This window comes from Protopterus annectens, chromosome 4.part0 (genome assembly GCF_019279795.1).
Source record: "Protopterus annectens isolate FY-2018-M chromosome 4.part0, PAN1.0, whole genome shotgun sequence".
Taxonomy (NCBI): Eukaryota; Metazoa; Chordata; order Ceratodontiformes; family Protopteridae; genus Protopterus; species Protopterus annectens.
Window position 1 is genome coordinate 1,156,246,933 of NC_056733.1, and position 16,555 is coordinate 1,156,263,487.

General features: G+C 46.7%; 1 protein-coding gene across 1 annotated transcript in view; it reads right to left on the reverse strand.

Annotated features, from left to right (window-relative positions):
- The window catches only part of STC2 (stanniocalcin 2), a 430,822-nt gene that overhangs the window by 157,085 nt on the left and 257,182 nt on the right, over nt 1-16,555 (reverse strand). Inside the window, exon 3 of the mRNA XM_044069121.1 lies at nt 641-852. Within this exon, the coding sequence (XP_043925056.1) occupies nt 641-852 (212 nt within the window). The remainder of the gene's footprint in view (nt 1-640; nt 853-16,555) is intronic.

The window sequence follows — 16,555 nt, forward strand, 5'->3', positions numbered from 1 at the left end:
GATTACCCAAATGTAATGACTGCAACAGTGAATACACTCGAACATCTACATTTATGGTAAGTGTACAAAACTGTACTTTTCTTTGCCAGTTTTCTCTAGTAAATTCCAGTCCCCTCTTATGTATTCTCTGTACCCCTAATTGCAGTCAAACCCATCGTCAGAATCTCTTTTCTCCATTCCCGTGTTGCCTTAGTTGTTAGAATACTTTCTGCTACTTTATGAATATAATACTCTGTGTGGTTATTGTTATTCTCCTTAAGTATCTGCATCCAAAATCCCAGTCTCTCCTTACTTCTTGAGCCCCCCCCCCCCATTTCATCATCATCTCTTTCCACTTATAGCTTTCTGCTTGTGCTATGTATAGGAACCTTAACTGTGTAGTGCCTGAGTGAGGTGATTACCTTTTCTCAAGGAAAATCCGGAAAGTAGCATTTTCCCATTAAAATGAAAATTATAAAATTGCAGTTCACTGGTGGTTTGTAAAGCTTATGAAAAAGAAGACATGGAGCAAAAGATAAATAAGTGTGCATATAATACGAATACAATTAAAAAATAGGCAGTGTAAAAGAACAAAAAACTCAAAAGGCATTTTGCAAAGCTCTAAAAAACATTAAATTGCTACACTACTACTTATACTTACCCATGTGGGAAGAGGTATTTAAAATGTATCATATCCACAATCACCTGGATATTTTCTTTGGCTACAGAACAAAGATCATGCTTTTGATAACACTCCCTTTGGAGCTGAAACACCATATATTTGATGGTAGAACACTTAAGGCTTATGCAGCTAAATTTATGCCTTAAAGCATGGGCTTTGCACTTCAAAGCATCTTTAATGAATGACTTGCCCTGTGGGAATAAGAAAAAAATAGTATTAGATGAATAACAAAGTTTTATTTTTAATAATACTGTATGCAGCTTTTCTAAAATAACAAAATAAGAGCCAAAATTAAGCTGTAGGGAAGAAAAAGACAATTATGACCAAAATATGTATTAAATATATTAAAACATATCAATGTTAAGTTGTCAATCTCGCCTTCATTCTTGCTTGATGGGTTCGGAGCCGATCCTCGGCTCCGACTCGGCACTTTGCTAAGCTCGAGTGTCACTTTTACCAGCTCGAGGCAGCCCCATATCCCATGATGCAAGGCGGTAAGTACCCAGATCTCGTTTGCCGCTTCGCTGATGAGGTCCTCCTTTTGCCAGCTCCTGGTAAGTGTTTTATATAAAACTTTCTTAGCCCCTTTTTCACTTTAAACTTTAATTTTAACGTTTTTAGTATATTTTAAGCCCTTTTCTGACTAAAATTTCCCTCACTCCTTAATTTTTTTAGTCAGGCCTTTTCCCCTCCCATCCCCCCCCCCCTTGTTAGGGTGTGTGTGTGTGTGTGTGTGAGAGGTTAGTTCTCATTATTTTTGGGACTGTGTTGTGAGTGTTTCTGCACTATGTCCAAAGAAAGGGTCTCAGGCTTTAAGAAGTGTGATTCGTGCTGTCAGAAGATGTCTCTGACAGACGGTCACACTTCTTGCCTATACTGCCTGGGACCTCTCCACCTGCAGGACTCCTGTGCGATTTGTCATTCCTTTAGCCAGAGAGTCCTGCAGGAGAGGAGAAATAAATTGATTTTAAGGGGTCTACTTAAACCGGAGGGCTCTCCGGCTAAGTCGGCTCCGAGCAAGACTTCTAAGTCTTTCAAGGCCCAGGCTTCTGTGTCCAAGCCTGCGGCCTCGGCTCCGACTCTTTCCGAGTCAAGATCGGCTCCGGCTGGAGCCGATCCTGGTTCGCTTAAATCTTCGGCACCGATGGCTATCGGTGCCGATACTGGTTCAGTCACATCAGCCACCATTTGGCTCAGGCTTCGGTGTCGGCGCCGATCGGCTCCGACACCCTTACCTTTATGTCTGTGTCGGCTCCGGCCGGAGCCGATGCATCGAGACCTTCTGTCGGTGCCGAAAAGTCTTCGGCTCCGACTGCATCTATGGTTTCGTCGGCTCCGATGGTTCCTTCGAGGAAGAGGTCCAGGTCCCCTTCCTTGGAACCGATACTCTCGGCTCCAGCCTCACCTCTCCTCTCGGAACGGAGCCATCGGAGCCGATCATCCAGGTCATCCAGGCTTTCTGACCATGATTTAGAGAGGGTGGTCAGTAGGTTATTGAAATCACAGGCACTGGCCCAGATGCTACATAGTCCGTCCCAACAGACGATTATTAATCCACACCCTGTTGTAGTTCCTCCTTCGACTCTATCTAAGAGTTTGGAGTTGGAGTCTTCGGGAATAGTTTCTGCTATGGCTGAGGGGCAGATACCTCCCCCTTCTGCTCCCTCAGCATCTACTCTTATCTCCTCTTCGAGACCTTCCTTAGAGGGATTCGGTGGTCGGGCTTCCCTGGTCTCCTCCGAGGGGGTGAGTGGCATCGGACCCTTGTCCGACCCCACTCTTCCCCTTGGAGCCTCGGCCTTGGTGAGCTCGGCTCCGACATCTGCCTCGGAGCTTTCTCTTTCAGTGGGCCCTGGAGTTCTGGTTTCTTTGGAACGGGTTCTCTCTGACCTCCCTGGGAGGGGAGCCTTCGAGGTGATGAAGAGTGTGCTGGCCACTGGACTCAGCCAGCAGTCTATTCCCTTAGCTCCTCCCTCTACGGTGCCTGTCGATATCTCTGCCATCTCTCTTGCTCCCGGACCCAGAGATCCTCCGCCTCAGGTTTCCCCACTGGGAAGAACCCCCTCTTCCGAGGATTCTCCTGATCAGTCAGGGGATCCTCCGCGCAAGAGGACTTGTAAGAGGAAACACATAGACTCCCCTGAGTCTATCACTTCAGATACCGACTTAGATGAGTCGGAGGGATCCCCAAGATCCCGCCTGAGGATGTCTCCTTTCCAGACATCCTAGAACTCCTTAAACAGAGGGAAACTGGCCCTCCAATAATCCCTCTGAGGATGAGTCGGTATACCTGGAGGCGTTTGGATCTCGGCCCTCCACCTCCTGGGTGTCTCCGCCTTTCGACCCCCTTATGCAGGTTATTGCTCGAAAGGCTTGGACTGCTCCTGACTCTGTAGAGCCAGTTCCTAGGAGGCCGTCTAAATTTATTACTGCCCCTTCGGATAAGCAATTCCTTACTAAAGGTGTCCCTGCTGATGCCATAGTGGTGGCGGCTGCCACTAAGAAGGAACTTGCAGATCCTTCCGTACCTGTCCATCCTCCTAATAAGGACTCTAGGACTATGGATAGGTATGGTAAGCGGATGTTCTCTTCAGCGACCTTTGCTATGCGCTCGCTGAACTACTTATGTCACTTCACCAGACTCCAAAGAGACATCTTTAAGGAGCTAGGTGAAGTAGTACAGGATCCCACAGCTGCAGGGGCTCAAGAAAAAATTGCTTCGCAGCTAGGAACCCTTAATTCTATTGCTAACTCCTCCATGCGACTGATATCATATGCAGCGGATGGAGCGAGTAGGGCCGCAGGTACAGGTGTGGCTCTTAGACGCCAAGCCTGGATGCGGCTCTGTAATTTTGCAGATCCCTTTAAGGCGTCCTTCACAAACTCTCCCTTTGATGGGTCAGCTTTGTTTGGCCCTCAAGTGAAGGATACATTGACCAGGTGTGAGCAGGACGGCAAGACTCTTTCTGCCGTAGGGGTCCGTTTTTCCACCCCTTCTAGACCTTACCCCAAAGGACAGAAGAGTGGCAAAATGTGGTTCCGCAAATCCCAAGGAGTCACGCCGGATACATGTGGTCAGTTTACCCCTAGAGGCAGAGGGGGTAACAATAACAGACGCCGCTCTAGAGGCAGAGGGGGTCCACAAAACCAGGGAAGCAGAGAGACTCTCTCTGACAAGCCCTTTCAGCATCCCTGAGATGTTGCCCAACTGTCCATCCTTGGAGGCAGTCGGGGGAAGACTATCGCTGTACCCAGAAGCCTGGCGTTCCCTCACTCAAGACAGATGGGTACAGTCGATCATATCCGAGGGTTACAAAATTCCTTTCGAGGAAGATCCCTTCTCTCACTCAAATTCCCTTCCAGATGTACCACCCGGTCTAAGGGAAATTGCAGAGTTAGAAGTATTAAAACTTCTACAAAAAAGAGCCATTCAGCCAGTTACAACAGACCATTCAGAGCCCGGAATCTACTCAAGATTCTTTTTGGTCCCCAAAAAGACGGGAGACTGGAGACCAATATTGGATCTCAGCAGACTCAACAAGTCTGTGAGGAAGACAAGATTTCGAATGGTCACACTTCAGTCAATTCTGCCCTTCCTAGAGAAGGACAACTGGATGTGCACAATAGATCTTCAGGATGCGTACTATCACATCAAAATTCACAGATGCTCCAGAAGGTTTCTCCGCTTTCGGCTGGGGTCCAGTCATTTCCAATTCAGAGCCCTGCCCTTTGGTCTCACTACAGCCCCCAGAGTGTTCACCAAATGTATGGCAGTGGTCACGGCTCACCTGAGACGTCAAGGATTCCAGGTGTTTCCGTATCTCGACGACTGGCTCCTTTCAGCCACCACCAGGCATCAACTTCTTCAAGCCAGGGATTACACAATAAATCTTTGCACTCAATTGGGAATTTCGATCAACTACGAAAAATCCTCCTTATTGCCCTGCCAGTCTATTACTTTCATAGGCGCAAACTTAAACACTGTTCGGATGTCAGCTACCCTCACAGACCAAAGAGTCTCAGATATACAAAGTCACGTGAGGATCATCCTAGCCAGCAAGAAAGTACAAGCCAGAATGGTTCTAAAGGTGTTGGGCCTCATGGCTGCGGCCATTACCCTTCTTCCCCTGGCCCGCTTCTATATGCGCATGCTTCAGTGGATGTTGTTCACTCAGTGGTCTTACCAACAACTTCCGATGCGTCACCAAATACTGGTGACACAAATTTGCAGGAATCATCTTTCATGGTGGATTACTTCTCCCCAGATTCACCAAGGCAGACCCTTTGTACCCCCAGCCCCGGTAGCCACTGTCACTACGGACGCCTCCCTGATCGGGTGGGGGGGTCATTATCAGGGCAGGATGGTTCATGGGACATGGCAACCGTTCGAATACCACCTGCACATAAATGTCCTAGAGATGAGAGCAGTGCTTTTAACGTTGCAAGCCCTCAACGACTTTCTTCCCTTGGGAACAATTGCAGTTCACACAGACAACATGTCTGTACTATGGTATATCAACAAACAGGGTGGAACCAAGTCCTACCCCTTGTGTCGAGAAGCTCTCAGACTTTGGCAATGGGCGATCTCCTCTCATCGGTTTCTGGTAGCAACGCATATCCCTGGGAAAACCAACATTTTAGCGGACAGATTGAGCAGAGCTATTCTCATGCCTCACGAGTGGTCTCAAACAATCTATAGTGGAGGAGATTTTTCTAGAATGGGGCCGCCCATGTTGTGATCTTTTTGCTACTCCCCAAAACAGCAAATGCCCAGACTTCTTCTCTCTCTTCCCACTGCCAGGCCATCCCCCCAGAGACGCTCTGACCCAGGATTGGCCCCAGGGTCTTCTTTATGCCTTTCCTCCCTTTCCGCTGATTCCACAAGTAATCCAGAAAGCCACCGTTTTGAGAGCCAAAATGATTCTCATTGCTCCTTATTGGCCTCGACAAATTTGGTTTCCGTTCCTCCATCGTCACCTTTTGGTGCAGCAGTGGCATCTGGACCCAGTGCCAGACCTTCTGATTCACCAATCGGGTCAGCTGCACCGGTCTATCCCTTCTCTCAACCTCACAGCATGGTTGCTCCACTTCCTTCCTTAGCCAGGCTTCCTATGATCTCTAATCCTGTTAGAGACATCATAGTAGCTTCTCTAAAATCCTCCACTAGGAGGATTTATACTAGCAAATGGAAACGCTTTTCTTGTTGGGCAAAAGCTAAAAATATTGATCCCTTTACTGCTCCAGTACAAGCAGTTTTGGATTTCTTAGCGGAAATCTTTCACGCGGGCTCCTCTTCTTCCACGGTCAAAGTTCAGTTGGCTGCTATCTCGAACTTTCATGTCGGGTTCGCAGATCACAACATTATGTCCCACAGGCTTTGTAGAGCCTTCTTAAAAGGAATTTTTTCTCCTGAAACCTCCAATCAGGAGTCCTCCTCCTCAATGGGACCTATATTTAGTGCTGACATCCTTGATTCTTCCTCCCTTCGAGCCAGCTGTTTCATGTTCCCTGAAATTTCTTTCATGGAAAACTTTATTCCTGGTTGCTATTACATCGGCTAGGAGGGTGTCTGAACTTCATGCTCTCTCTGTTCGCCCCCCCCCTATTTAGTCTTTCACAAAGACAGAGTATCTTTGAGAACTAATCCGACCTTTTTGCCTAAGGTCGCCTCAAAGACTAATTTGAATCAGGCTATTGATCTTCCTGTATTTTTCCCAAACTACTCAAACAGATCGGAACAAAAGTTACATTATCTTGATGTTCACCGCCAACTCAGATATTATTTGGACAGAACAAAACAATTCAGGAAATCCGATCAGCTCTTTGTTTCTTATGCTGATAACAAGAAAGGCCTTCCTGTCTCAAAAGTGACCTTATCTAGATGGCTTTCTTCTGTCATCTCTGAAATTTATCAGCTCAGGGGAAAACAGCTGTGCTCGAAACCTACAGCGCATTCAACCAGAAGCTTAGCCACTTCCACAGCTTTTCAAGCTAGACTTCCATTAGACACTATTTGTGCAGTAGCCACTTGGGCCACTCCTCATACCTTTGTTTCCCATTACAAATTGGATTTGGCCTCCAGGGACAGAGCCAGTTTTGGCTCTACAGTTCTCAAGAGTCTGTTCCATTGAGCCACCCAGGATAGAGGTGCTAGGGACGCGGTCCCATCAAGCAAGATTGAAGGTGAGATTGACAACTTAACATTGAGAAGTTATGTACCTACCATAACGTTCCATGTTAGTTGTCTTCTCTCGCCTTCTTTCTTGCGACCCTCCCTCCTTCCCCCTGGCCTGGACAGACCCTTCTCTCTACATGGAAGTATGCTTCTGAAGACCATACAGTGCTGGTCCTCCAAACCATCCTTCAGGCTTTTCTCTCCTTCTTTCTTCCTTTTGGGAAGTTTTTTATGCTAGGTGTTATTGCCTATAGACAACATACGAGATCTGGGTACTTACCGCCTTGCATCATGGGATATGGGGCTGCCTCGAGCTGGTAAAAGTGACTCTCGAGCTTAGCAAAGTGCAGAGTCGGAGCCGAGGATCGGCTCCGAACCCATCAAGCAAGAAAGAAGGCGAGAGAAGACAACTAACATGGAACGTTATGGTAGGTACATAACTTCTCATTAACAGTGATGTAATACATGTTAATGTCTTTCAGTTAAAATGGCTCATTACTGTATAATGCATGCCAGAGAGGTGTATTTTTTTTCTAAATGTAACTGTTGTTTAGAGGTAAAATGGAATATGGAGAAGAAATGCTTTCAGTATGAATCGACAATCTGTGCTGTGTGTGAGTGCATCCAGTTACTTCCTAATAACATTTGACTGTTGTAGTGGGTATGTGTTTTCTGTAGTAGTCTATAACAGATTTCCATGGACAAATGCATAACAATCTATCAGTCAGACAGACAATAAATCAACAAATAAAAGCAGTTTGTTAAGTAAAAGCAAATTGGACCAGAATAAAGTTTCTTGTAAAGTGTATAATAATTATCATACTGTATAGTAACACAGATGTAAAAATAATAGCTGCTGGGCATGAGATAAGCAATCTTAATATGTTCTAATTTGCTTTTACTTGAATATAACTGTATTTATTTACTTATTTATTGCGTGATTGACTGACTGACAGAAAACAACTGTCCATTACAGACTTGTCATAATGTATATCCTAACGATTACATTAGTAAAATTTTAAGACACATGACATGGAATCAGGAAGGAAAATGGGCAGCTGTCTATAGCAAATACAAACACAAGATTTGATGTTGCCAATTTTCATTCATTCCTCAACTGATGGGGAATGGATCCCACCCAGCCATTGCTAAAGCTCATGGCAACCAGGAACTCTTGAGCTTCACCCTTACTCATAATGCACCAACCCCTATTACCTCAGATCTCATTTGCCGCTCCAGCAAAAAAAAAAAGACATGGTCTACTGCTACTCTCAAACTTCTTAGAGGTAAGTGAGTTATTTTCTTAGATTTTTATTTCCTTTGCTTACTATCTATATTATCTTAAACCTTGCCCTACTTCCATTTTCATCTGTTTAATAATCCCTGTCTAATTTTCTTCCCTTGTTTTGTACTTGTTTACTCTCCAGATACTATCGTTAGTATCTCTTCCTGTACTTACCATTGCTGGTATTTTTCTGCCTTTTTCCTTCTGCTTGCTAAAAAAAAAAGTCTCTTTCTCCTTCTTCTGTTTAGACTCTTCTCTAGAATCTCTAAACATGTCAGGTAAGCCAAGAGGATTCAAAAATGTGTAAAGTGTGGACATAAATTGCCTCTCTCAGATGCCCACACTTTATGTGTTTATTGTTTGGGGCCTCTTCACCTGCAAGAAGACTGCTCTATTTATCATTATTTCAATCCACGAGCTTTAGTGGAAAGAAAAAATGAGCTCATTTTGAAAGGCCTTCTTCCTTTCTCCTTTGGAGGAGCTATTTCTGAAGGTATTACTTCAAAAATTAAGTCAAAGAAATCCTCTTCTCTGAGGCCTTCATCATCATCATCTTCTACCTTGGATTCTTCGAGAAAAAGCTCAGCAAAGGGTCTGATCTCAATTTCGGATCACAAGAAATCAAAACATGTTAAGTTGTCTATCTCGCCTTCGTTCTTGCTGGTTGGGATTGGAGCTGATCCTCGGCTCCGACTCGGCCATCTTCTATAGCTTGAGAGCTGTTTACTGGCTCGAGGCTACCCCTTATCCCATGATGCCTAGCGCTAGCTACCCAGATCTCATTTGCCGCTTCAGCTGCAAGGTGTCATTTTTCTGGCTCAGGCTTGTATTGACTTTATTATAGAACTTTTTTTCTGTGAAATAATCTTTTTTCTTAGTGGGTATTGTTAACTTTTAGTTTTATGCTTGTTGTGGTAGTTAAGTGTATTTTTTGTAGTCCCCCCACCTTAGAACTCGTTTTAATTAGAGAGTTCTTCCCCTCCCCCTCCTTATCCTTTTTTTGTCAGGTTAGCCGTTTAGGTTAGAGGCTTTCCTTATACCTTCTTGTTAGGCCAGCCGTTTGAGTTACAGGTTTCCTAAAAAAACCAAAAAAAAAAAACAAAAAAAAACTTTAGTCTGTATTATACTGTACTGTCTGTGTTTTTTCTGTAGACTGTATAATGGTTATTAGCTATTGTTGTCTTTTTGGTTTCAGGATGTCTAAAGAATCCAAGGTGTGTGGGTTCAAGAAGTGTGACTCATGCTGTCAGAAAATGTCTCTGACAGATGGGCACACTTCTTGCGTCTATTGCTTAGGCGCTGTGCACCTGCAGGACTCTTGTTCTATCTGCCATGCATTTAGTCCAAGAGTTCTGCAGGAGCGTAAGAATAAGCTTATCCTTAGGAACCTTTTAAAGCCCCAGGATTCACCGGCCAAGATTCAGCCTGTGAAATCCCCAAAATCGTCCAGATCGTCGGCTCCAAGTGTGGAGCCGTCTTTGGTTCAGACTCTACCTGCTACTTCGGTTCCGGCTGGAACCGATAAGACTGTCTCCCCGTTGGCTCCATCAGAATCTTTGGAGCCGTCGCTGAGCCACAAGAGGCTGAGGTCACCCTCTCTGGAATCAATTCATTCAGCTCCTCGGTCTCCCCTGCTAAAGAGCGAGCACAGTCACAGATCCTCTAGGCTCTCGGATCACGACGTGGAGAGAGTGGTCAGTAGGTTGCTTAAGTCGCAGGCACTTGCCAAAATGTTGTCCAGCCCTCCTCAACAGGTGTCGGCTCCATCCACTTCTATCGATGTTCCTCCTCCGACTCCATTGAGCTTGGAGCCGGAGTTCATCGGGGTTCGAGTAGTGGAACCGTCGACTCCGATAACTCTTTCTCCTTCGGTTCTGTCGTCGGCTCTGATTCCCTCGATGGTGCCGTCCGTCGAGGGATCTGGGCACCGGGGCTCCCTCGTCAACTCCGAGGGGGCGAGTAGCATTGGACCATTGTCCGACTCCGATCTCCCTCTCGGAGCTTCGGCGCAGGTGAGCTCGGCTCCTACAATGGCCTCGGAGCCATCTCCCTCGGTGCGGAGAAGGACTCCAATTTCCTCGGAACCGGAGCCTTCTCTGCATCGTGGCAGGGACGCCTTCGATGTCATGAGGAGTGTGCTGGCCACTGAGTCAGCTCCACTATCGACCCCATTGGCTCCGTCCCCTGTAGTGCCTGTGCCAACCTCTGCTCCTCCTCCAGACCTCAAGCGTGGGGAACCGGCACTCCAGGGCACCCCAGTGGGTATTTCCTCTTCTTCCGAGGCCTCCCTGATCATTCAGAGGAGCCCCCTTGTAAGAAGAAGTGCAAGAGGAAGCACATTGACTCCCCTGAGTCTGTCACGTCTGATACAGACTTAGATGACTCGGAAGGGTCCCCGAGATCCCCCCTGAAGATGTTTCCTTTTCGGACATCCTCGAAATGCTTAAGCAGAGGGGAAACTGGAATCCCCTAGCTGCTACCGAGGATGAGTCTGTATTCCTGGATGCGTTCGGTTCCCGACCTTACACCTCCTGGGTTTCTCCGCCTTTCGATCCACTTATGTCAGTGGTGGCTCGAAAGGCTTGGTCAGCCCCGGATACAGTGGAACCAACCTCGAGGAGACCTGGAAAGTTTATCACTGCACCCCATGATAAGCAGTTCCTTAACAAAGGTGTTCCGGTGGATGCCATGGTGGTAGCAGCAGCCACAAAAAAGGAGTTAGCGGAAACTTCTTCGTCTGTCCATCCTCCTAACAAGGAGTCTAGGACTATGGACAGATATGGGAAGTGAATGTTTGCTTCAGCGACCTTTTCTATGAGGTCACTGAACTACTTATGCCATTTTACCTGGAGATACTCTTCAAGATCCATCAGCTGAGGGGGCTCAAGCTAAAGTGGCTTCCCAGCTGGTGATCCTTAATTCTGTAGTCAACTCCTCCATGAGGCTCATTTCCTATGCAGCCGATGGTGCGAGTAGAGCCGCAGGTACGGGTGTGGCCCTGAGGAGACATGCCTGGATGCGGCTGTGTAATTTTGCGGAACCCTTTAGAGTGTCATTCACCAACACCCCCTTTGATGGTGCCTTTCTTTTTGGACCACAGGTGAAAGACACTTTGACTAGGTGTGAGCAAGAAGCCAAGACTCTCTCTGCTGTGGTAGTCTGTTTTTCCATTCCTTCCAGACCATACCCCAAGGGTCAGAAGAGTGGTAAAATGTGGTTCCGAAAATCCCAGGGGGCCTCGCCTGACACACGTAGCGATATTTCCTCCAGGGGCAGAAGGGGAAATAACAACAACAGAAGCCGCCCTCATGGCAGAGGGGGTCCGCAGAACCAGGGCAACAGAGAATCTTTCTCTGAGAAGCCCTTTCAACATCCCTGAAGGGTTGCCCGACTGCCTGCCTCTGGAGGCAGTCGGGAGAAGACTTTCTCTGTACCCAAAAGCCTGGAAAAATTTAACGCAAGACAAATGGGTACTGGGTACGGTCAATTATATCCGGAGGTTACAAAATTCCCTTCACTCAGCCCCCTTTACCTTCAAGCAAATCCCTTCCAGATGTTCCACCCAATCTGAGGGACCAAGCAGTTATAGAAGTTTCAAAACTGCTAAAAAAAAGAGTCATCCAGGAAGTCCCGGCAGATCAACATGGATCCGGAACTTACTCAAGGTTCTTTTTGGTATCAAAAAAGATAGGGGACTGGAGACCGATTCTGGATCTCAGCAGACTGAACATGTCTGTTCAAAGAACAAAGTTTCGGATGGTCGCTACAGTCCATTCTACCCTTTTTGGGTCAGGACAATTGGATGCGCTCCATAGATCTTCAGGATGCGTACTACCACATCAAAATGGACAGGCGTTCCAGGAGATTCCTTCGCTTCCAGCTGGGAGCCAGTCATTACCAGTTCAGAGCTCTGCCCTTTGGTCTCACCACAGCCGCCAGGGTGTTCACCAACTGTATGGCAGTGGTCACGGCTCACCTGAGACGTCAAGGATTCCAGGTGTTTCCATATCTAGACGATTGGCTCCTCACTGCTACTACCAGGCATCAACTTCTCCAAGCCAGGGACTACACAATCACAATCTGCTCCCAGCTAGGCATCACAATAAACTTCAAAAAATTTACCTTGTTGCCCTGTCAATCTATCACCTATATAGGAGCAGACTTAGACACAAGGAACATGTCTGCAAGGCTGCCGCCAGACAGGGTGTCTACAATTCGCCAGCAAGTTCAAATTCTAATGCAGAGCAAAAGGATCCAAGTCAGGTTCATCCTAAAAACTCTGGGTTCCATGGCAGCGGCAATTCTTCTAATCCCTCTGGCCCGCTTTCACATGAGAATCCTTCAGTGGCTTCTGTTCACACAATGGTCTTTCCAACAGCTGCCCATGTCTCACATGATCATGATCACAGAAGCATGCAAAAGGCACCTTTCCTGGTGGATGGTCTCCCCACTAGTGTCTAGTGTCTTCATTCAGCCCCCTCCGGTTTCCACAGTGAACACAGACACCTCCCTGATAGGGTGGGGGGCATTATCAGGGCAGGACAGTCCAAGGCACTTGGCAGCCTCACGAGTACCATCTGCATATAAAAGTCCTAGAAATGAGAGCCGTGCCCCTAGCATTGCAAGCTCTTCACGACTCTCTCCCTTCTGGGACCATTGCAATTCAAACGGACAACATGTCAGTGGTGTGGTACATCAACAAGCAGGGCGGAACCAGGTCCTATCCCCTATATCGAGAAGCACTCAGATTCTGGCAGTGGGCGATTTCCTCCCAACGATTTCTGATTGCAACGCACATCCTTGGGAGGTCCAACGTCATAGCAGACAGGCTCAGCAGAGCTATTCTCATGCCTCACGAGTGGTCTCTGAATCAGGTAGTTGCGGATCTGATCTCCGCAAATGGGGACAGCCTTGCTGCGATCTTTTTGCCACCCCCTTCAACAGCAAATGCAACAACTACTTCTCCATTCTTCTGTTTCCAGGTCACTCTCCCAGAGACGCTCTAGTCCACGATTGGCCTCAGGGACTCCTTTATGCCTTCCTTCCGTTTCCCCTGATACCGAAGCTCATACAGAAAGCTATATCGTTGGGTTGCAAAATGATCCTCATTGCCCCCTACTGGCCTCGACAGATATGGTTTCCGTTCCTGCATCATTACCTTCTCGAGCAGCCCTGGACTCTGGATCCCATTCCAGACCTACTGATTCATCAGTCAGGCGGGTTGCATCAATCCCTTCAAACACTCCAGCTCACAGCTTGGTTGCTCCAATTCCAACCCTAGCCAGGCTTCCCAGCATTTCCCCGGCCGTGCGTGAGATTATTGTGTCATCTCACAAGTCCACGACTAGAAAAACTTATGCTAGCAAATGGAAACGTTTTTCTTGTTGGGCAGAGGCTAGGAACATAGATCCCTTTTCAGCCCCAGCCCACGAAATTTTGGAGTTCTTAGCACAACTCTTTCATTCTGGGACTGCTTCTGCTACAATCAGAGTTCAGTTGGTGGCCATTTCTAACTTTCATGTTGGGTTGTCTAATTCAAACATTATGTCTCATAAGCTCTGTAAAGCCTTTCTAAGTGGGATTTCTTTCCTTAGACCTCCAGTGAGAGATCCCCCTCCTCCTTGAGACCTTAATTTGGTACTAACCTCTTTAATTATGCCCCCCTTTGAACCTGCAGCGTCCTGCTCAATTAAATTCCTATCTTGGAAAACGCTCTTTCTGGTGGCTACTACATCAGCCAGACGCGTCTCTGAACTTCAGGCACTATGTGTTCATCCTCCATACTTGGTTTTTCATAAGGATAGGGTTGCTCTGCGGACTAATCCATCTTTCTTTCTGAAAGTCTGCTCAGAAAATAATTTAAACCAATCTATAGACCTTCCTGCGTTTTTCCCTAACCACACCAACAAGGCAGAATACAAATTACACCAACTGGACGTTCATAGACAATTGCGTTTTTACGTGCATAGGGCCAAGGATACAAGGAAGTCGGACCAACTATTCCTTTCCTATGCTCTAGGCAAACAAGGTCTCCCAGTTTCCAAAGTGACCTTATCCAGGTGGTTGTCTCACATTATTACCTTCATTTATCAATTGAGAAACAAAGACTTGCCTATCAAACCAAAAGGTCATTCTACTAGGGCTTTGGCCACCTCTGTAGCCTTCCAATCTAGGTTGCCCATGGATTCTATTTGTGCCACGTGGGCAAATCCTCATACTTTAATTTCTCATTACAAACTAGATATGGTCTCCAGGAGCACAGCTGACTTTGCTTCCACTGTTCTGAAGAGTCTGTTCCAATGAGCCGCCCAGGATTGTAGGTGCTAGGAACGCTGTCCCAACCAGCAAGAACGAAGGCGAGATAGACAACTTAGCATAAAGAAGTTATGTTCCTACCATAACGTTCCATGTTAGTTGTCTTCATCTTGCCTTCTTCTTGCGTCCCACCCTCCGTCCCCCTGTCCTATTGGATCGAGAGGAGTTTTGGTTTCACTTGCTGAGTATTCTCTGGTTTGTTTCCTCTACTGACTTAGAGAGTATGATAGGTATGCTCAACCTGTTCTTGGGCAGGTTGTTTCTCTGGTTAAGTCTGGGGTTAGCTATTACAAACGAGATCTGGGTAGCTAGCGCTAGGCATCATGGAATAAGGGGTAGCCTCGAGCCAGTGAACAGCTCTCGAGCTATAGAAGATGGCCGAGTCAGAGCCGAGAATCGGCTCCGATCCCAACCAGCAAGAAGAAGGCAAGATGAAGATAACTAACATGGAACATTATGGTAGGTACATAACTTCTTTTTATCGATCGTATGTCAGCTACAGATCCTAAGGCCTCAAAACAATCTGATCTGACTGTTTCAGATCCGTCTATTTCCAAACAGGATTTGACAAGTTCTTAAATATTGGATCCTAAGTTGTCAGATCTGGTATCACCAAAAAATTGCATTTAAATCTTCTTTACCAACAGTAAGGTACTCTCTCTCCATGGAACCTGTCCCAGACGGAGTACCTTCTATTTTTTTGGAGTGCCACAGGTCTCCTTCTACCTTTTCTGCTTGTTCTTCCAGGAACCTAACTGAAGAAGACGTGAAGAGACTGGTGAGGAAGATCCTGTTAGTGCAGGGACAGACTGGAGTTCCCTCAGCTCCCACTTCTTCGGGTCAGGAGAGCCTAATGCCTTCAAGTCCCCCTTTAAAGGTTCCTCCTCTGATTATCACTGTAGCGTTAGAATACTTGCATCTGAGTTGCCTGGGCACATCAGTTTCGGATCTGAGGATATCCTTATCCTCAGAGCCGAAGTCATCCCTGAGAGCTTCAGTTACTTCAGATCTGGAGAGTCCCCGGAGATGTAGTATGCCTGTCAGATCTGGGGTGTTGTATTCGGCTCCAAGATTTTCGTAGCTGTCTCTACACCTCAGAACCTCAGCAGTGGACACCTCGGTTCTGGCTTCCACCTTGGAAGTCTTGCCTTCAGGGCTGGAGGGGGCTATAATCCAGAAGCATGTCTTCTTGGGTCCGATGTCTTCTTTTTCTCCAGGCTGCTCAGCCTTTGAGGCTGTGGAGAGGGTCTTTTCTGCTCCTGCAATTCTGATGGAACCTTCCCCCTCAGATCTGAAGTCTTCCATGATGACCCAGTACTCAGAACCTCACCATCTCGTTCCACTGGGACAGTCAGTGCAAATACCCCAGGCTCACACTCAGTGAATTGTAATTTCTTCTTCAGATACATTCCCAGAACATTTTACTGAGAAGGTCCACAGAAAGAGGATGTGCAAGAGGAAGCACACTGATTCCCTGGAGGAATCCATCACTGAGGATAAGAATTTTGATGAAGGTGAAGGGTCCCCTTGTTACCTCCTGAAGATGTCGTGTTTGGAGACATCCTGGAAATTCTTAAACAGAGAAGTCACTGGATGTCCGGTAACTCGACGCTTGAAGAATCTGATCTCCTGGAGGCTTTTAGTACTGGACCTTCTACCTCCTGGGTGACTTTGCTCACTAATGAGCTCACTGACATGATCTCTTGGCAGACGTGGAAGGATCTAGACATTAAAGAACCTATTCCTCCTATACTGGGTAGGATTATGGCACCAACCGTGGACAGGTAGTTCTGGAGTAAAGGAGTTCCTGTTGATGCCATGATCATTGCAGTGGCCAACAAGATGGAACTAGCTGAAGAAAGTTCCACTGTCTAGCTCCCCCAACAGGAAGTCATGGGAGATGGACAGATTTGGGAAGCATGTATATGCCTCATCCTCTTTTGTGCTGAGGTCTCTCAACTGCTTGGCACATTTTACCAGATTACAAAGGGATTTGATTCAGGAGCTATCAAATACCCTTTCTGGTGCTATTTATGAGGAAGTTCAGGTCTACGTGACTTCCCAGTTATCTACTTTTCAGTCCATATCCAATTCTTCCATGAGGCTGATCTCAAACATA